Source organism: Gloeophyllum trabeum (genome assembly GCF_000344685.1).
Source record: "Gloeophyllum trabeum ATCC 11539 unplaced genomic scaffold GLOTRscaffold_00004, whole genome shotgun sequence".
Classification (NCBI taxonomy): Eukaryota; Fungi; Basidiomycota; class Agaricomycetes; order Gloeophyllales; family Gloeophyllaceae; genus Gloeophyllum; species Gloeophyllum trabeum.
The window spans coordinates 2,450,435-2,469,775 of NW_006920413.1; the positions used below are offsets into that span (position 1 = coordinate 2,450,435).

Genomic DNA, 19,341 nt, shown 5'->3' on the forward strand with positions numbered 1-19,341 from the left:
GCATCTGCCGCGTTTACCAACATTAACGACGCGGCGTCAACGTTGGCGGCCTCACGCTAGCTTTGGCTCAGGATGGCTTGGGCTATGGGTGGGGAGGCTCGGTGCGTCTTGCATTACACAGTTAACAGATTGACATCTGACATCTCATGGTTACTTCTAGATATGCTGAGCTACTCAGCAACACGTATGGGCACCGTCGTCTTGGTCCCGCGGCCCCGTGTTCTACCTCGTCGCGCGCGCCCACCTCTCCCGCGAACGCGGCCCCTTCCTCACCGCGCGCGCAGCGTGTGCGCAATGCGAACACGCGAGGACGTGCGACTGCAGGTGGAGCGGACCCGTGTTCTACCTCGACGCGCGCGCCCACCTCTCCCGCGAACGCGGCCCCTTCGCCACCGTGCGCGCATACTTCTTCGTGTGTGCGCAACACAAACTCGAGTGCTCGGGCGTAATGTACGCTCAGGACACGTTGGCGGACTACATTTGTACGTCTCCGCTCTCCCTCCTCATCAGATTACTTCTGTTTCTCATTTCTACATTCACTTCCTAGCTTCCTCAATGACGTTATGCATATCACACAGCCAGGCTATACTCCCACTACTGGTCAGTGTTTTCCACAGGGTTTTCCCTTTCTCCGTATTCACTTTAGATCGCATGATCATGCAGACAACACAATGGAGCCCCACGCGATACAATGTGCGAGATGGGGCACCGCGCGACAGTCGTGGTGCTGCACCTGCGTACGTTCCTCCTCCAGGTGTGGGCAATGCGGATGACCGCCGAAGACGCTGACCATGTTCCCTCGGGAATGCGCGGCGGGTAAAGTTGAGATGCGCAGTTGCCGGTCGCTCCCCGCCATTCCGATGCTCTCGTGTCCGGCCTGAGACGGTGCCACGGCAGAGATGGCGGAGGCTGCTTGGAGTTCAACCTGGTGGACGGTATCTATGCATGAATGAATGGGAAGGGGTGTCGGAATGAGGGAATGGCCCGCCGATGTTGGTCAAGATTGAAACCTATGGAAATACTAGAGCTTCGTGCCCATGCCTACTATTCCTCTGAGCCGTACAGCAGAATGAGAAAGCCGAGGATGGCTGCCGATGAGCACACGGCTAGCAATATGGATGACAGGTCCTAAATCTTCTGCCTTCAAGATCTGATCTGGCTAAGCCACTGCCTGTGGCGGCATCCGCCCCCTGCTCTCTCCTCAAATCTCAGGAAGCTTCTCCCAAATCGCTCTGGCTCCCTCCGCCGTACTGTCTTCACTGGTGCTCTAGGATGCCCTACTGCAATGGCTTAGGCAATGATAGCCAGCCATGTCGTTGCCAGCGTTTTGTTCTGGAGGAATCTTCTTCTTCAGACACTGACGTGGGCTGGTCCGACCACAGCACCGGGAACGACAAGAAGAAGCGAAAGAAGAAGAAAAAGAAGAAGGTATGCGAATGCGGCCACAATGCCAGCCTCCACGCTGCAGAGGATGGATCAAGTGCAAGAGCTCCTGCTAAGTCTGGTCGTGACTCCTTAATGTACTCTATTGTCGACACGTATTCCAATGGCTTCAAGCGACTCCAGATGCCGGAGAAGACCAGTGAAGAGAATGCAAGGAAGGAGGCTGTCGCAGGGCTAAGGGCTGTCCAGGATGATGAGGATGACGGACGAGCATTGGTGAAGGGACGGGGAGGCAAAACACGCTTCAAGGTGATGTATCCGCGCCTCTCCCAGACGAATAACCTCTGAGTGCTGGTTCTAAATTAGCCTTCCATCTCCAAGTCCAAGTCCAAGCCGGAGTTCAAGACTAAGAAGACCTCAGCCATGAAGGGTGTCACTGTCGGTGGTGTTGTCATGGTTCCGTACGGGTTGAAGGTAGGCATCTACCTTTTGTACCTTCGCTCTTAAAATATTCACCAAGCTACTCTACAACAGTCCAATGGGAAGCTTAAACGTGATCGGACCCCTACTCCCAATGACATTGAGGGCGGCAAGCATGGCGAGAAAGGTTATAGGGAATCTAGGTTGTTCACTGAGGGCGTATTCCAGTTCTACAAGGAGTGGAGCATGCAAGCAATCGACAACTGGCTGCACGATCTTTTCCCTGAGGTCTTTGCTTACATGGATGCCCGCTATGGTTCCCCTGAGGAAGGCTGCTACCACTGGGCGCTTTTGACCAGGAACAGGCAGCGCCTGATTGCCGTTTGTAAGTCGGAGGTGACTGGCACCGATTTGCATAAAGTCAGGGGTGTTGGGAGGAGTCCGGAGGATATGAAATTGTACTTCAGTGCGTAGCTGTACGCATCCTTAGCTGCTACTGCTCAACATTTTTTAGCCACCAAGAAACCCCTCCCCAAACAGGTATACGAGAACTGGGAACTGGCCACAGAGCAAGCCCGCCAGGGCCATACTGAGCCAATGTCACCCACTGAAGACCTAGGCGATCCCACTACAGATGAAGAGCTACTTGGTGTCTCGGATGATGGACAGACCGGTCTTGATCCCACACCTCCCCCCCGACCCCAGCCTAGGCCAGCCTACAAGGGCAAGAGCAGGGTCATCTCTGGACGAGGAGGCAAACTCTCTGTACTCACGCCCAGTGAGCCTTCAGGCTCTTCTGATGAGGGAGATGACGGAGGGGAGGATCATGGAAACGGCGAGGTGGCAGGTCCTGGTCATCAGTCAGTACAGCGGTATGGCAAGGGGAAGGAACTGGCTACGACTGAGAGGGTGAAACCTGCTGGCTATAAACGGCTAACGCTGGATGATAGTGACTCTGACATTGAGTGGGTCAAGGGGCCAGCCAAGAAGGCAAAGGACGTACTTGGGTCTCCGCAAGGTGAGCTGTGGAAGTTAGCCGATGAGGAAATGCCAGCCTAATATTTCTCTCAACAGTGAAGACTTCTGTGGCCGACCCACTGATGCCTGCTCCAGGTCTGTTTGACAACGGTTGGGGAGATTTCTCGTTTGGTATGCAAGCCGGACCTTCTGGCATTGCGGGAGGGTTTGTTGACAATGCGTCTGGGAGTGGAGGGAGTGGTACAACCTTTGGATCTGCTCGAGGTCTGGAAGCAGATGGTACGGGTTTCCAATCGCCGGGCAAGCCCAAGCGAAGCCCATGGGCGTGACCGCATTGTTTCCTATGGTATCTTTTATGTAAAGTACCAATGCCTGAAGCAAGTATTCGTGTTGTATGGGAGTGTAGGCTGCTTGCAAATGCCGGTGGGCTGGTGCGTTCACTAGACTTCGGTGATTGTACTACCTTCGGTACGAACATGACCATGGCCACGACCATGGCCATGCTTGGCTACTTGTTGTGAATATGTAGTGGAACTTGTTTTTATACATGGATTACTCTGGCTTCAAAATATATATATATGGCACGTCTCATAGGTATGCTGTGTTCTGGCATTATGTGTGCAAAAATGCAGTGATATATATATGGAGCTCTATATACGTGCATGGCAATAAAAGTGCAAATGAACCGTCATACCATTATACTGCATGTAATAGAATCATTGGACTGCTGCTGAAGGTCTCGCTTGCAAAGCTCATGTAGCAGCGGCCTAGATAATCGCCAGTATCGCCGACCGGTTTCGCTGAGAGGGTAAAGTACGCGGATATGTGAAAGAGTACGCGCGGAGTCCAATATCGCGCGGACGCTTCTGTCACGTGACCCGATGGATGGTCGGTGAGATTTCTATTCACTAATTCTCGGTATTTTCTGGCGGTTTTTTTGGTGCTATGGCATATTTTACATGAGAGGACTCCTCCTGCAGCATTATATATGATATCGAATGAGGGAAACGTCTAAGACGCAGAATGACCGTTTTTAACGCGATTTGGGACCCCAGACACTGAAGAGGGGCCTACTGATGGTGTCCGTGTCAGAGATCCGGATCTTTGCCCCCTCTTGGATCCTCGAGCTCTCAACATTCCCTGGCGTGCTCAATGAAGTGCGCGTGCACTGAGCATATTCTGGGTCAATCCATGTTATCATTGTAACAGAATCCCCTCCATGGATCCACGTCCACTGCTGGATCGAAGCTGGCGAGCGCTGATGGGCAGTGGTGGGCGTCAAGGTCGGGCAGGCTTTGAAGACCGTGTTGCTATGTCCCCATGGCGGCTGCACGCCAATCATTACCCTAGATACAGCACTGAGAAGAGTTGTCTCAGAGATTTCAAGATTACCTGTCGCCCTCGCGGAGACGAGAGAGACGATGAGTGGACACTTCCAAGTCTTGCGTTTGAGCTCTTACTGATTAAGCTTGGGATTTTTCTTGGAGTGCGCCGGAAAAACAAGAGGAAATCGAGGCGACTTCGAGTCACCTGGCATATACTGCAGTCAGCCAAGATGTACGTACGCAATGTAATGTACAGCTTCGATTTCGCAGGGCACATTGATTGAATATCTCACTACTCCTCGATCGCATCCTAGTGTCACGACATCCAATTGGCAGGCCCTGTAGTATCGACAGTCAGGTTGCTTCTGTCCGATATCATCGCGACAAACTTTATTCTCCCCAGATATTTAACGGATACTACGTGTGGCAGCTCACATGTGGAAGAATGTCATTATTTCCCAACCTCCTCAGGTTGGTTTACGCTCTCGCTTTCTTGTCGGTTACAGTCGCTGGAAGTGCATCGGATCCAAGACTGTCGTACGCTTATGCGCGTGTTGCAACGGAGGACTTGACGCTCACGAGTTCAAACAGCGGCGACGTGCAGTGGGGTCCCTGTAATACCGGCCCAGAAGGCTTCCTTTGTGCTAATGTATCCGTCCCCTGGGATTATAATAATGTAAGCGACCCGAGGACCATGAAGATATTCGTTTCTCGATTACCCGCGACCAATGCAACTAGGCGAGTTGCCCTTCGCCAATTGCACTATTGTCGCCATGAATGACATGTTGTAGACTTGGTAGCATCTTCCTCAATCCTGGAGGACCTGGTAGTCTAATATCCAGGCTTGTTCTCTACTCCATGTTCGCTAACCCTTCCCTCAGGCGGCTCCGGCTCAGGTCTCAGCTTTGAGGCGGGGCAGAGTCTGTCGGCTGTTCTAAAGGGTATATTGCTTTCTCGCCCGGCTTACCTGTACTTGGTTGCTCACCAGGTACATCGAAGGACAGTATGATATAATCGGATTCGATCCGCGCGGTGTGAAGCAATCTGAGCCTTACATCTCTTGCTTCGATAGCCTTTACGACCAAGAAATGTTCTCCCGAGCCACGCGGAACTTCGGTCTCAACTTGCCATCCAATATTAGCGCCTATGTAGGAGAAGACCTGACAAGGCAATTAGGACTAGTATCATCCAATATCTCTTCCTTGTCTGCACAGTGCTACCAGAGAACCGGAGACGTCCTCAAGTTTATGGGTACGTTGTATAGCTGTGTTGGTGAAGGCGCAGTACTCACAGAAGCAGGAACCGAGGCTGTCGTACATGATATTGATACTATGGTGAAGGCCTTTGATGGAGAGAACGCCCTCATAAACTGTCAGTACTCGGCCCTTCCTTGAAATCTTCCGTGGCGTCATCTAGCATATATAGACTGGGGATGGTCTTACGGCACTATCATCGGACAGTACATGGTACAAATACTCCCTCCTGAGCGATTGGGTCGCATCATCATCGATGGCGTCGTGGATTCCCAGCTCTGGGCAAATGATCCTCTCTCTGAAACCCCGTCAAGTGAGCAAGTCTGTAATACTCTGCTGCGACACACGGCTCACGTAGCACCTCAGCAACGACCGAAATCGGCGATGTCCTGCAGGGATTTGCGGATAGTTGTGCTGCGGCTGGAGCTGCATGCCCACTGTCTAAACTGACGTCAAGTGGCATCATAGCGAAGATTAATGCCACTCTGGACTCTCTATATGCCTCACCTGTGTCCGTGGCTGATGTCGGCTATCCCGCAGTGGCAGACGCCAGCCTCCTGCGAGGTGTACTTCAGAACGGCATGTACAGCATTATCGACTGGCCGGACCTCGCATCCACTCTGGATCAGGTGTTCACAGGGAATTATACTCCTTTGGTCCAAGCTATCCTTCCACCCATTGACGCTAACGACAAGACCAAGCCAGACCTCTCTGCGTACGCCAATGCTGTGATTGCTGTAAGCAGGGCCTGGAGGTCTTGGTGGTCGGCACTAATTACCCGCTTTCTTGGACAGTGCAATGACGCGCGTCAGCTGGACCCATCTCCTTCAGTGCAGCAAGAATCGGACAAGATAATTCAGGCTTTACAGCAGAACTCGCCCCAGATTGGAGAGCTGGGATACACTGCCCATCTCTGTCAGTACTGGCCAAGCATTTATTACAGTCAGAGTCGTTACAACGGTTCTATTGGTTTACCCGATGGCATATTGAAGACGCCCATCCTCATCTTTACGTGAGCTCCCCCTCTACACTATGGGGTCGCTGTCACCATACTCATATGTGGCAGTCAAGGGAACGACCCCGTGACTCCTTCCACCAACGCCGAACGGGCAGCTCAGCGTCTCGGTAATAATGCTAGGTTGCTGGAGCAGCCTGGCGGCTTCGGACATACGGCCATGAGCCAGATGTCCTTCTGCACTTTGCCAATTGTCCAGTCGTACATGCTATATGGCAAGGCGCCGGACAACGATCGTACCGTCTGCCAGGTGAATCAGTTGCCTTTCGTATCTTGGAATGCTAGTGCAGCAGAGAATACCACGGAAGGATTGGATCTGGAGTCTAGACAAGCATGGGTTGCCCTAAACGGGCAACTGTTCTGATCGTCCTCCCCCACATGCGCGAATGTCTGAACCTCGGACGGAATTAAATACTACTCGTTTAAATACCTGTCATATACATATCGCTCTTTCAGATACACACCTCCTTGAATTATCTCATTCAGATCCCCTTAGTGCCAGGGGAGAAGGCTGCAGAGCCCTTGGCCACAACGTGTCTACCATGGTACCCACTAAGGTCGACTGCAGCAGATATCCTAGGTGGACCGAAACTTAGAACAAGGATTGCAGCAGATTTGAGTTGCTTGGTGCCTGATCCTGAAGAAAACCACCAAACGGGCATGACGAGAAGCCACCGACGCAGATTGCAGCACGAGACCTACAAGCGCTGTCCAAGCATTCATCGATTGTCAGTCTCGTAGGCATGCCTAAGTTCTCCCCGGTGATCAGGGAGACTTCACTGTGGCCGCACACGGCGCCCGCAAAGGCGTGCCGATCGCGGGTATGTCAGCAATATTCCGACATTGATCGCGAATTCGATAGACGCCAAATTTCGTCTTACAGCCGTCGGGAGCTCGGGAGCCCGTCTTCATCAATGGTGCAGAGAGACATAAGGTGCCTCAGACCGAGCCCCTCCGAAGGGCTGGTGAGGCGTAAATGCCAGACCAGGCAACTCGCCCAACAGCGAAGGTCAGTCAGCATCCTCCGGATGATCAGTGATCCAGTCGTTGTGGATTTCCCGCAAGAGGTTCAACAGCCTTTTTGGAGCACTGCCCGGAGGGAGTGGACCTTTCTTCGGATCTTCCTGCAGGATATCCACTACTCTAGAATCCGGGTATCTTGATCCTTTAGGCCCGTACATGTCCACTAATCTCAGGGTCTCGGAACATTCAGCGCCCCATTGGGTGGTTAAGTTCATGGCCTTGAGAACGTGAGGCTGGAAGGCAACGTGCAATTCAACGCGGGGACAAGAAATACAGCACTGAAACCTGAACCAACCTTGCCAATCCTCTGTTTTGGAGCAACCGGCAGATCTGGTGGTGTCGTAGAACCATGGAAGAACTCTACCCTTCCTTGTACGAAACGGTACTGAGAAATAGCCACAGAGGCAGTGAGAGGGAATGCTTTGGACTTCATGTACGCCATCCATTCTGAATGCTCCTCGATCTGGGGTTTCACCCACGCGACGATGGCGTCGTTAATCTCATTGCGAGTCGGCGGCTGATGAGACGACGATCCGCTCGCCGCATCCGGTCCATTGGAGGCAGGCTGCTGATGAGTTGGTGGTGGATGCTGGCCATACGCGGAGCTGGACCAGTCCCACTGAACATAACTCGACGCATTTGATTTCTTACTAGGAGAGCCCGCTGGGGGTGACCGATAGGACGTAGGAGATGGCGAACGTCCACTATATTGAGGGGACATGACGGACATCGTTGGTGTATATGTGTACGGTGATTGTTGCTGGACGGTGGAAGCATATGAGCTGTTGGACATCCCACGCCTGCGTTTGGGAGGGAGGCTGGATGGAGGAATGTATGGTGGTATAGCGGGGGAAGGCTGTCCGGTGGACCGTGTAGTACTCATGGACTGCATTTCTTCGTCCGTGTCTGGATCACGGCCCACGACAGGGGGAGGCAGCACGTGGCCGTCGTTTCGCGGAAGCTACACGACCGACTTAATCCCAATCATTCGCAAAACAAATAGTGCTCTGTAGACTCACGTCTTCTACGAAGACCTCCAAGGATCTATCCTTTTCTACAGCCAGGTTCGCAGAAGCCATAAGATCTTGGTTATCAGGGGACACCCGCAGGAAGAACTGCCGATATTTCCCGCGAAGAGAGAACACCCTCGCCGGCCCTGTAGACAGTCAGACTGCGCCGGACCCGGCTTGTCATGGGCACGCACCGTCGATCCTGGATGGCCCAGCTTGCAGCTGCTCCGAGATCTCCCTGGCGTTGGCCCAGAAACCGTGCTCGGGATCGTCATGTGGTCGCAGATGAACCTGCACTTCCGCGATCTGCGGGTCCCGATGGCCGCTGCGGAGATCCTCGATGAGGAGTGTCACCATTCGCATCGCGCCCGGATATGATGCAGACGGTTGCTGCTGCTGCTGTTTCGGAGACTTGCGATGTGATCCCATGGGTTCTTCTGCCATGATCAGGACGAGGTCCTTGGTCAGAGTAGTAGACGTATTCGAGAGAGCTGTACTCACTAGAAGATGTGGATGCTCTCAAAGAGGCCGACCCTGTACCACTAGCCGAAGGTGACATCTGTCTACGCCCATAACCGGTGTTTTGCTGGATAGGCGATGATGCTCTTGGGCTGGTATGGGACGGGTGACTGATGGGAGACGCAACGTGTAAATTGAGACTGGAAGCTCGCTGTTGGTCATTGCCATACCCAAAGTTGTTGGAGTGCTCAAAATTTGAGGCGTCAGAGTTTGAGACATGAGTAGCGGAATCGGTGGAGGTCTGCCCTGCGGATGGCTTGCCAGATCTCGAATTAGACGACTCGCCATGTGAAGCCTTGGATGCAGCCTTCGTCTCAGCCTTTGCCTTCCCTTTTCCTTTGCTCGATGAGGGTGCTGGGGTGGATGATTTCGAGGAAGATGATGTGAGCGAACGCTGTCCTGACGTCGAGGGACCCGATACCTGTAGCGTATGAGTACCTGGGGGAGCATCGAAGTACAAGGAATAATCTTTGATGATAGTGGGCGCAGGGGACCCGCGAGCGGAACGGGTGTCCATGGTCGTAGTCGTGGGGTGAGGAGAGGTGGTGCCTGCATAGTTTCGCTGCGCCTGGGATGGGAGAGTGTATCCCATATTATAGCTGACTCGAAACTTATCCACCTGACCAGCATATTGCTCATCCAACCGTTTCTTCTTCCGCCCGGTCGAAGCTTTCGCCTTGCCTTTGCCCTTGGAAGAAGTCGAGGGGACAGTGCCTGTCGCAGTTGCCGGCGGTTGATAGGCGGAAAATCGGAATTGTTGGTCTCCTGCAGCATCATGTTCGCGCACTCGGTCTTCACGTCTGTTATCAACAGGAGCATTGGAAGGGGTTGATAGCCCGATGGCCTGTCCAGGTAGGTATCGGTCTGCAGGTAGAGGCTGCTCGGGGGCAGTAGCTTGGTACATGGGAATGTCAGCAGAGCTCTGACCGAGCGCCGAGCCAAAACCGACGGCCTGGCGTATGAGCGGCTGCACCTGACTGGGAGGGGGCGACGCGGTGGGATCCTCTGGTATAACGACGCTGTCATCGTCCGAGGCCGGCGTTAACGGGCGCTTCCGGCGCTTTGTGTTGCTCTTTCCCATAGTAAACGATGAACGAGAGGTATGCATGTGGGATTTCATGCGGTGTGGCTATAAGTCATAGGGAAGTGCCGGATAGGTAGGGTCAGTACTCACAGGAGAAGACTCTCGGCTGCTTCTGAAACCAGCCATTGGGTATATCATGGACAGAACTTTGTTATGCATGTTCAGACATACTCACGAGGTTGATTCCGCACCGCGGCTCTGCCTTCCCCTCCCGATTTCTCCGTCATCGTCACTGTCCATTTCACCAATCCTGGCCATATAGCACCCACTTGCGCAACCTCAGGCGGGTATGGGATACACGTACGCACACAGTCCGAGCAGAGGACAAGTACAGATCAAGAGGTATTCGTGATGAAGCGTGGCTGTTTGTGGCGGCAAAGAGGTCTCGGAATGTTGCGATCCTGACAGAAAAAACCGGTAACATAATATGTCAAAGCAGTAGATGTGTTTTGGTCAGAAGATAGGTCTGTGGGTCCTTGCCTGCTGCATAAGTGAGTAACAGCGTGCTGAGAGTATAGCTGCAGAACATTCGGACAACACCGCGTCGTCACGCGTAACGCGTTTCTCCCACGTGACGTTCTTCTCATCCAAAGCCTCCGAACTCTGTCGCCCACAAACGCCCACAAATGGTGGGTTAAATTAGAGAAGCATCGAGGAATCGAGGAGGTGGGTCTTATGCCTTTATGATGTGTACTGGTGGTCACCCAACACCTGTCTTTTTTTAATATTGGGTTTATACTTTAATTTACTGAGGATGCATCAGACCTGGCACCATTGGTATATAGGGAGGTAGCCATCTTGAGCGCGACATGTGGGCGCAACGCTCTTACGCCGGCAATGATGCATCTGTGATGGACGCCCACAATGAGGTATGTTCTTCCCATACATAACATCCGTGCTTCTCTTTCCTCCTTATGTCGCAACTCGCAGGCACGCCCGCCGCACCAGGTTTGACTCAATAGGTATTGAGGCACCGTGGAATGGGCTACTGGCATCCTCTTCTTGCTCTCATATCGCGTTCGATCCCGTATCTCGTAGATGTTTTTCAAGGCGTTAAGCATATGCTGGTCCACCTTTCCGCTGTACTACATTCTACGACATTGATCCAAATTTCTACTCCAAGGCCTGGTGATGCAGATGTTGCGAATGCATCTCAGTTGTAGCGAGCCTGTCCCAGTTATCATCACTGCTGTGATGTGTCACTATTGTGGAGGGGGAATGTCTCCCCATGTGCACGAAGAACAACCCTACTGCGAATCGGAGGTGCAGTGAACCCCTAATCGTAGCGGCGCAAGCACCAATCCCCGACTCCAGTCAGAAACCATCAAGTATTCCAGTACTACTGTCTGGTCAAGTTGCGGAATGCCAGTCTTGACGCGTACGGACACATACACAGTATCGATAAAGTCCTGTCTTATATCTACATCAGTATTTAAAGGGGCTTCCTCCCAGTTCCCGCTCAGAGATACTAGTCACATTTGTCAGCCTCGCTTGTGTCAATGCATCCTTTTATTGAATGCACTGCATCACTTTGACCTTTCACGTCAGGTGTGTGTGGGCAGTTGTCTTCAAGTCGAAACGAAAGTGGCGTCGGTCCGGTCGGGACGTTGCTTACATGAGGTTCTCACGGCGAGAGCGAGTTGTATGGTGGAGCGACCATTTCTTCCCGACAGAACCCTCCTCCCAACTACCGTGGGAGTCGGGGACCCGAGCCCACGTAGGTGTCAACGATGCACAGAACAAGTTACAGACCAGCCGTCCCCAGACAATCATCATCTAGGGGTAGAATAGGCCAAAGCTTTATACTCGGGCTACAGCACTGTATCTTTCACTGTGGGACCAGTGCGGCTCAATCGCAGCCTCGGTGACTTGCGAGTCGCCGGTATCTAGGCGCCCTGCGATCCTTACTGGCAGCCACTGACGTTGACAGACGTACCATAAATCACTGTCAAAATATCTCAGTCAGTTCAGGCACTCGAATACTTCGCATCTCTACCCATATATCGAGCTTTACGATATATGTTACCATGCCTTGGTTACACTACCAAACCAATCAGCAGAGAAAACGCACCCAGACACCGAACAGAATACAGTACACTAACTTCATACTATTTTCAACCTCGCAGACAACTCCACGAGATCACGAAGATCCACCATACACTTTCTTGGCATTGGCGCCGAACACTGCGTCGATGCCTTCCTGCTCAATACCCAGCTCAGCCAGGGACTCCCTAGCCAGCTCGTACCACGTCCCGGACGGCAGAGACGGGTGCGCTGGGGAGGAGCCGAATATTATACGTTCTTGGCCGAAGGCCTCGATGGCGTGGCCGACTAGAAGAGAACGCAGCGGAATAACCATCAATGGCTAAGTAACGCAGGATATGTGTCGATGCTACTCACGATACATCTTAATACGGCGCTTCCACTCCTTCAGCTGCGCATCGTCAAGAGACTTTGCATCGGTTTCCCAAGCTGGCGGGAGGTACTTCACGTATACGTTCGGAAACAGCGAGATCGCGGCAGTGTGCGACTGGAATGCACGATATGTGTAGTGTGTGAGGAGCTTCACAAGCGGTAACGAGAGGTCAAGTGGCGGGGGGAGGATATTGGCTAGTACCCAGCGTCAGACGGAGTGACGCCACGGAAAGACAACACACTTACACAATACAATAGTGCCCTTGCCGACGAGCTCTGCCGTTGACTTCGTCATGAAGTCCTCGAGAGTCTCCCAGCCGGCCTCGCCGTTCTGCAGGTCCGTCTGGACGCTGATGTCGACGACGCGATCTTGGCTGAGCGCCCAGGATAGCGCGGACACGCAGTGCGCGGTGGGGGTGGAGAAGGATGTGGACAGTGCGACGGGGACCTTGCTCGGTTTTGTGAGGTAGGATGGTGCGCTCGCTGGGACGCCATCTTCGAGGGTGAACGGAACTAGGGCGGCGATGACCGGGATGCCTTCCACAGTAGTCTCCAGTCTATCCGAATATATTCGCTCAGGGCAGCATATTAGATGGAAAATATTCGTACTGGTCAACAATCTTCTCCGCCTCTTCACTCCCCTTATCCTTCAGGGATAGCACGAGTCCGCTTATCTTACCACCCAGCTCCTCACCGCTATCTTTCTTCCATGCGCTCACGTCAACGATCTCAGCATCCACGATAGTCTCAGGGTGCACCGCACTCGGACTCGGCGGCAAGGGGAACTTCTCCGACGTGCCAGAGTTTGGCGGCGAGAATGCAGAGAGGGGGAGTTTGGGGAGCGTCTTCGGCCCTTTGCGACGCGCGCCGACACCGGGCGACGGGGGGGACTTCGGGATTGCAGCAGCAGAGCTCATCGTGTCCGACGTCGAAGAGAGAGAAAAGGGCAGGAGGTGTGATTGCTTGCAAGGGGTTAAGGCCGGTTTATGTAGCGATGGATGGGAGGTCTCAGAACGCTGCTTGCATCACCGCCACCGAAGTCGCGATCAGCTATCAATCACTCCAATAGGCACAGGCCTTATCTCATCATCCCACCATCCTAACATCGCGTAGACCGTTTCGGGCACATGTCGCAATTGACCTCTTCCTGATTTGTCTTTCTTCCATGAACCCACACGCTGTTTAGCGTTTCGGTCCTTACTCTCTCCGTGAAGCCCTCTCGAAACATATGGATCTGCACGGGCCTGATGCTAAGTATCTCTACTAAAACATCATGGGCCGCCCGTCCTTCTCGGTTTGTTCGGGTCAAGCTGAATGCTATGCAACCGTGGCGCAGAGATCATAGCGCTTGATCTACCAACTGCTATGGTTATGGCCTCTCGACATACGATGCTGGCTGTACACCACGCTTCCATCATTATTCAATCCGTTTCTACTAAGCCTCTTGCTAATGGCTGGATCTACCGAGATGAAGGGGTCTCTCCCGCCCTGAATGAATGGAGCAAACTCTATCGCAAGATATAGTTGCAAGAGGATACAGCTATCTTTCTACCGCTGAAGGAGGGCATTGTATTGGCTGTCTCGTCGCTCGGCCTGGACTCCCAAGGTTTGTCGAAACCGATGCGACTGATACTGGCATCATTACCAGCGCCGCTTATCCGGATGCGATACTGTTGTACTCAAGCCGTCTATCTTTCACCATCTCACCCACCTAATTAACCCCGCTGGAATGCGCTGTCTCTGTCCGCATATCTGGTTTGCCGTCCGCTGCGCCGGTTCTGTCTCCGCCGACAAGCTTCGGGATCTGACGGACGTTGCTGGATACGCTGACGTGCAGAGTTCAAACAGACCGCCCGACACAAGGTGCCTGCCTGGGTAATGTTGTCAGCAGACCTCCCGTAATGCCTACAGGGAATATCGACTCTTGTACAAGAGGGAACCATCCCACGGAGGGATTTCATTGCGCGTGCACTATTTCTTACAGTTCACGGTACTCGTCCCATGTTGAGGATTGGCGTGGCGTCTATTCCCGCTACCGTAGGTAGTGGGTCTTGGACCCCCCGGCCGTTCGCAGGTTTCCTGCGATCGTTTCAAGATCTACGCGATTTATTTGACATTATTTGGCGCTTAACCGTATATGGTGAACGGCAAGAGCGGGACAGGGCTTTGGACCAATCAAAGGTGGGGTCCTTAAAGGACCCCGATAGTCGTGCCACGTGTCCTTTCTCTTCCCCTTTATAGCCAAGGTGGTGGATGATTGTCAAGGGACTCAGAGACAGAACTGACCTTGCTTGGGGCCTTGGACCTTGCAGTCTCAAGGTGAAATCAGAATACTCTGAATGTCAGTTGTTTTGCATATGTAACTTGTATTCTCGAAACCTGAGGGAGGGATGAGTGGACATCTCTCAGGACCCCAGGCCATTGAGTTGAATGCTCAGTCAGAAATAATTGCTGGAACACAGCTGCTTTCGCAAAATAGATATATATGATGCTGCTCAGGATGTAAAGTGTTCAGCTTCCTACCAAATATCATCTATATCTACGGTAGCGGGCTCTGCCGTGCTCGCACGGCCCTACCGCCTTATCGTCCACTGCCTTGGGGAATGACAGAGCCGCCACACAGCTTGGCTAACGAAATCTGTCAAATTTGTCGTCCGCGCTGCTGTAATTGATACAAGACAGTGATAGGTAGTATTCTCCGATGAACGCTGAGCGACGTCTGCAATTCCGTCGTAACGGACATTGGTCCTGAAATCCGGGTACAATAATTAGGATGGATTTATCCTGTGCGCCACGCTGTGGACCCACTTCACGTGAGCGTGGCTGAAAAGCACGCGGCGACAAACAAGTCAACAAGCCACATTCTCCAACCACAACTTTACCAAGGGCCACGTCGACACGCCCGCTTCCTTGCATCTGCGCCAGTGCTCAGCTATACCCAACGGTGAGAGGCATAATATGCAGCTCCGCGTTTTCTGCTTCTCACTTTTCCTTGATTTCGACACTGGTGTCCGCTACTTCACACCCCCAATATTAAACCACCGCATCTCGTGAAGACCCACGTCCTTAGACCCTTTGCTCTACGCGTCTACTTTTATGGACACCGATTCGGATGAGGAACCTTTGGACAATCAAGTCGCTATATGGAAACGCAAGAAGGAGAAGGAGTTTTTACGACTCCAGGCAGGAACCCTCGTCGAGCGAAATTCGCAATGTGGCCCTAACAGACTGACCAAGGAAACTCTGGCCGAGATATTCCAGCTCGTGCAAGGAGACGACTACAGCGACGTCCTCATTCCCTTTACTCATGTTTGCCATCACTGGCGTGCAGTCGCTATTGGCAAAAGAAGGCTCTGGACGAAGCCATCTACTTCCCACCCTGAATTAGTGGAGCTCATAATCGAGCGTAGTCGCGGTCGTGGCCTGCATCTCACTCTGGACCAGCCGGATTCCATACAACCTTGGCTGTTAAATGCCGCTATTAAAGTGAAGTTGGCGCATCTTGACCAAGCCGTCTCCCTCAAACTCGATATCCCACTGCGAAGACTACTTCCGCTATGTGGCCTTTCCCTGCCCCCTGTTCCGATACTGGAATCCCTTGAACTGGCTGAACCCAAGATCGTCAAGGGGCTTGCCGACGCGGATACTCTCTTTCGAAAGCACGCTCCTTATCTATATCACCTCACCATACGGAAGGATCTTATCTGTCTCAGCGCCTCTGTATTTGCGAGACTCCAGTCACTCGAAATATCGACGATGCGGATCGACATCAATAGACTTGCCACCGCCTTAGCCGACGTAGGCTTACTCGAACGACTCATCTTCTGCGACGTAGAAACAACGCTGGAGGGCTCAGAGGACGAGATCACAGCCGTACCGCTCGACTTCCTGGAAGAACTGGCTGTCCAGACCAATGACCTGATGGCTTGTGTCAACCTAATGTCTTGCCTGAGGATCCGCCGCCCAGTACGCCTGGATATCGAAGTGGCCCCTACGAAGCCTGCACAGTTGTACCAGGTCGAGGCTGCCATGACGATCGTGGAGCGATACCTTACGGGCGACGGGACTGTACCACTACTATCCGTTGAACTGGAGAGTGACTGTCCTCTCTCATTCATAGCCTGGAATTACATCGGTGAGGGTGGTTACCCGCCGTTGAACACCTTCCTCGGATCTAGAGTGCGCATCAACATGCACCCACCGTATGATATTACACAGGGGCGTGCGCTACTACTGCTCAGAACGGTCCGTGCTCTCAGAATACATAAGATCCCCCATCTTTCTGCCCTAGGTGATCTCTGCTGTCTTCTTGATTCTATGACAGAGGTTGAAGCGTTGGATCTCACGGACGATCCAACCGTTGTTGCATACGTGCTTCCTTTGCTTAGTACGACAAGGCGGTACCAGAACGCGTACCGTCCTGTTATGCTTCCTCGCTTGATGTGCTTGATGCTTAGCAAGCCATCGTGGGGACGTCGCTGGGATCCACCTCCTGGTATGTCCGACCCTTTCGATTGCCTTCGCGATTACCTGCAGGAGCGGTTGGACGACGCCGAGCCTATACACCAACTTCATATTCGAGCGAGGTGGCTTCAAGGCGTGGACTTGACGGTGCTCGGAAAATACGTCGTCAAGTTGCATCTGACATAGTTGTATACTACTTGCCTCGCGAAACTTCAAGGTGGGGCAGAATATGTAAGGATGCATCCGTAGACTCATCAGTACCACTCAGCAGTGATCACGAGTCGTAGAGGATTACGGCAGCTTTACGATTCCCCGTACCGAAACGGTCAATACAGTAGTTGTTACTATCAGCAATCGATGCAATAGGCTCGCTGGACGCCACAACACCGTCGCAGAACCTCTTGGCACTTCTGGCATCCAACGCTAACGAACTCCTGCAGTAGAGAGGAGCGAACAGAGATCATGTCCCGGTACTGCCCGAGCTCGTCGGAAACTCCTCTTTTGTCTCTGGCGGACTCAGGCTGACTGCACCCTCTTCCGAATCGACATAGCCAACGGCAAAGGAACTATCATGATCAGCACCGACGATATCACCATCACTGCAGTCTCCTCGGGCAAGGACTTGCCGGTTTCTGTTGATGATTCGGGAGTGGTTACCGCCGGTGGTAAAACGGAACGGTTCAAGTTTCAAGTTGATGACTTTAAGGGCGGCTTTAGGGTCGGAAAGGCATATGACTTGACTGACAAGAAGGAGGTCAGAGCCTTGATCAGGACTGACAGGGGGGACAACTGGGAGGTTGTAAACTGTATGCCTACAGAGAAAGTTAAGCCTGAGATGAGGTCCAGCCAGATTCTGCAATGTATGCTACTGCCCTCAGTTGTGACCATGACAGTGAGTCCTGTCCAGTCGAAACCGCTGCATGGCATTTGTGGCAACAGTTCGGCAAAGAGCGCCGAAACATGATTGGCTTCGGGTCGACGTTCTACATAACCTCAGACTTCCTCGTCGTCCTCAACTACGGATAGAAAGGCTGCCATTTTCTAGAGAAAGTTAGAGTCGTTCTTATCGATCTATCAGTGGTTATAACTTTCTCGGCAATGGCGGACGGCACTAAGGATGAGGGCCACAGCATACGCAACAACGTCAGCGCCGAGCGTGCATCAGGAAAACCCTCCTGAGCTAATTATGTACAGTTATTTGGCTTAGTTTACGTGAGGTACTGTAAATCCACGTAAATCGACCCTACCGTGACCCGGGGTCAACGGTGGCTGATGGCCCAAGGTAGCGGGTAGAGCGCGAAAATTCTAAGTCCCACTGCATTAAAAGGTCCCGAGTAGTGCCAGATTCATGGTGAACACAAGCGGTATACTGTACATATTATTCTTACTAGATACAAAGGCTCTAAATACGATAAATAGTGCTATTTGAGGAGGAGCACATAGGTCCTCGACGCGTCAGACGCGTTCTAATTACACGCCACGCGTCCTGGGGTCCCGAAATGAGTATCCCGACAAGGGCGCCAAAGCTCTCGGGGTTTGATGGGGAGAAGCGCTCGGGAACGCCGCGCGAAGCGGCGGCGGCTTGATGTGATTGTACGGAGGGCGTGACGTGCCCGTAAATCCATGCATCACGTGGCCGTAAATCATGTAAATCGGCGTAAATCCACCGAAATAAATGCTTTACGCTGCTTATGCCGCGCTTTCGCGCACTTATGCTGTAAACTGAGTGCTTTTGCACCTGCGGGATGCCTCCCCGGCTCTTGGGGGCTAAACTGACTACATAGAACGATTTTTTGAGTACATTATCTGTAGTTACACGCATTTTGGTAATATACATCAACTTCTATCTACTGCAGGAGAGCAAAAGCACCCCCGGGGAGGTGCAGCACCGGGGAACGAGCGGGACAGGCGACGCGTCGACGCGTCGCGCGAGGCGTGGAAATATCCGGAAACCGCCGAGCGCCACCTGCCTAATAAGGAAGGAAAAGCGTAAAGCCAGCGGAATAAGTCTAATTATGTCTAATCCTGCCTAATCATGCAGGATTAGCTGCATTATGCAGTCGTATCTAATTAGACAAGTTAGGTTTGTCCCCTAGCTAATTAGACATAATTATTGCCCATTAGACAGTATCCTGTCATATTAGACAGCAGTTGTGTTGCAATCACATCATATCATATCCCAGTATACCATGAGGAGTATTCAGATATATATTCACAAATGTAACTACAGACAGGCATGTAACTGCAATCTCTCATCCCTCATCAGCCTACAATATCACTTTCCCCCACAAGCAGGCTAAGGAAAGTTCCCAATGGCCAATCCAGGTAAGAGAAGGCATCAACATAGTACTTGTAAGGGAGATCATTTGGACATCAGAAGACACCTGCAACACACTACAGACCACCTTGAATACAGACCCTAGTACAAAAGATATGGCCTCTGTACAGCATC

At 52.4% G+C, this 19,341-nt stretch overlaps 5 protein-coding genes across 5 annotated transcripts; 3 read left to right on the top strand and 2 right to left on the bottom strand.

Annotated features, from left to right (window-relative positions):
• Nucleotides 1–72: 72 nt before the first annotated feature.
• Nucleotides 73–6,738, top strand: GLOTRDRAFT_137872 (uncharacterized protein; the record flags this gene model as incomplete). The annotated part of the gene is made up of 14 exons (XM_007866454.1): nucleotides 73–101; nucleotides 161–394; nucleotides 1,383–1,692; nucleotides 1,750–1,857; nucleotides 1,918–2,269; nucleotides 2,318–2,821; nucleotides 2,878–2,952; nucleotides 4,988–5,047; nucleotides 5,106–5,357; nucleotides 5,406–5,477; nucleotides 5,532–5,672; nucleotides 5,726–6,096; nucleotides 6,154–6,371; nucleotides 6,426–6,738. The coding sequence occupies 14 exons, from the start codon at nucleotides 73–75 to the stop codon at nucleotides 6,736–6,738; spliced, it is 3,039 nt and encodes a 1,012-aa protein (XP_007864645.1).
• Nucleotides 6,739–8,371: 1,633 nt separating this feature from the next.
• On the bottom strand, nucleotides 8,372–8,764 carry GLOTRDRAFT_37710 (uncharacterized protein; the record flags this gene model as incomplete). The annotated part of the gene is made up of 2 exons (XM_007865707.1): nucleotides 8,372–8,553; nucleotides 8,602–8,764. 2 exons carry the CDS (start codon nucleotides 8,762–8,764, stop codon nucleotides 8,372–8,374), a joined length of 345 nt encoding a protein of 114 aa, XP_007863898.1.
• A 3,220-nt stretch (nucleotides 8,765–11,984) lies between these two features.
• On the bottom strand, nucleotides 11,985–13,456 carry GLOTRDRAFT_115459 (uncharacterized protein). The gene is made up of 4 exons (XM_007866455.1): nucleotides 13,035–13,456; nucleotides 12,672–12,982; nucleotides 12,411–12,620; nucleotides 11,985–12,341 (listed from the first exon to the last, which is right to left on the bottom strand). Exons 1-4 carry the CDS (start codon nucleotides 13,340–13,342, stop codon nucleotides 12,151–12,153), a joined length of 1,020 nt encoding a protein of 339 aa, XP_007864646.1. The 5' UTR covers nucleotides 13,343–13,456; the 3' UTR covers nucleotides 11,985–12,150.
• A 2,065-nt stretch (nucleotides 13,457–15,521) lies between these two features.
• Nucleotides 15,522–17,075, top strand: GLOTRDRAFT_92575 (uncharacterized protein; the record flags this gene model as incomplete). Its single annotated transcript, XM_007866456.1, has 1 exon — nucleotides 15,522–17,075. The coding sequence occupies one exon, from the start codon at nucleotides 15,522–15,524 to the stop codon at nucleotides 17,073–17,075; it is 1,554 nt and encodes a 517-aa protein (XP_007864647.1).
• Nucleotides 17,076–17,460: 385 nt separating this feature from the next.
• On the top strand, nucleotides 17,461–17,915 carry GLOTRDRAFT_127930 (uncharacterized protein; the record flags this gene model as incomplete). Its single annotated transcript, XM_007866457.1, has 2 exons — nucleotides 17,461–17,749; nucleotides 17,797–17,915. The coding sequence occupies 2 exons, from the start codon at nucleotides 17,461–17,463 to the stop codon at nucleotides 17,913–17,915; spliced, it is 408 nt and encodes a 135-aa protein (XP_007864648.1).
• Nucleotides 17,916–19,341: the final 1,426 nt, after the last annotated feature.

What these genes read in the sequence shown, in the direction of transcription:
- GLOTRDRAFT_115459 (XM_007866455.1), bottom strand. Translation starts at nt 13,342, where the DNA reads ATGAGCTCTGCTGCTGCAATCCCGAAGTCCCCCCCGTCGCCCGGTGTC. An exon ending in GCGGAGAAGATTGTTGACCA is followed by an intron (nt 12,983 to 13,034) that starts GTACGAATATTT and finishes ATATTCGGATAG; the next exon opens with ACTGGAGACTACTGTGGAAG. An exon ending in CAAGGGCACTATTGTATTGT is followed by an intron (nt 12,621 to 12,671) that starts GTAAGTGTGTTG and finishes GCTGGGTACTAG; the next exon opens with CCAATATCCTCCCCCCGCCA.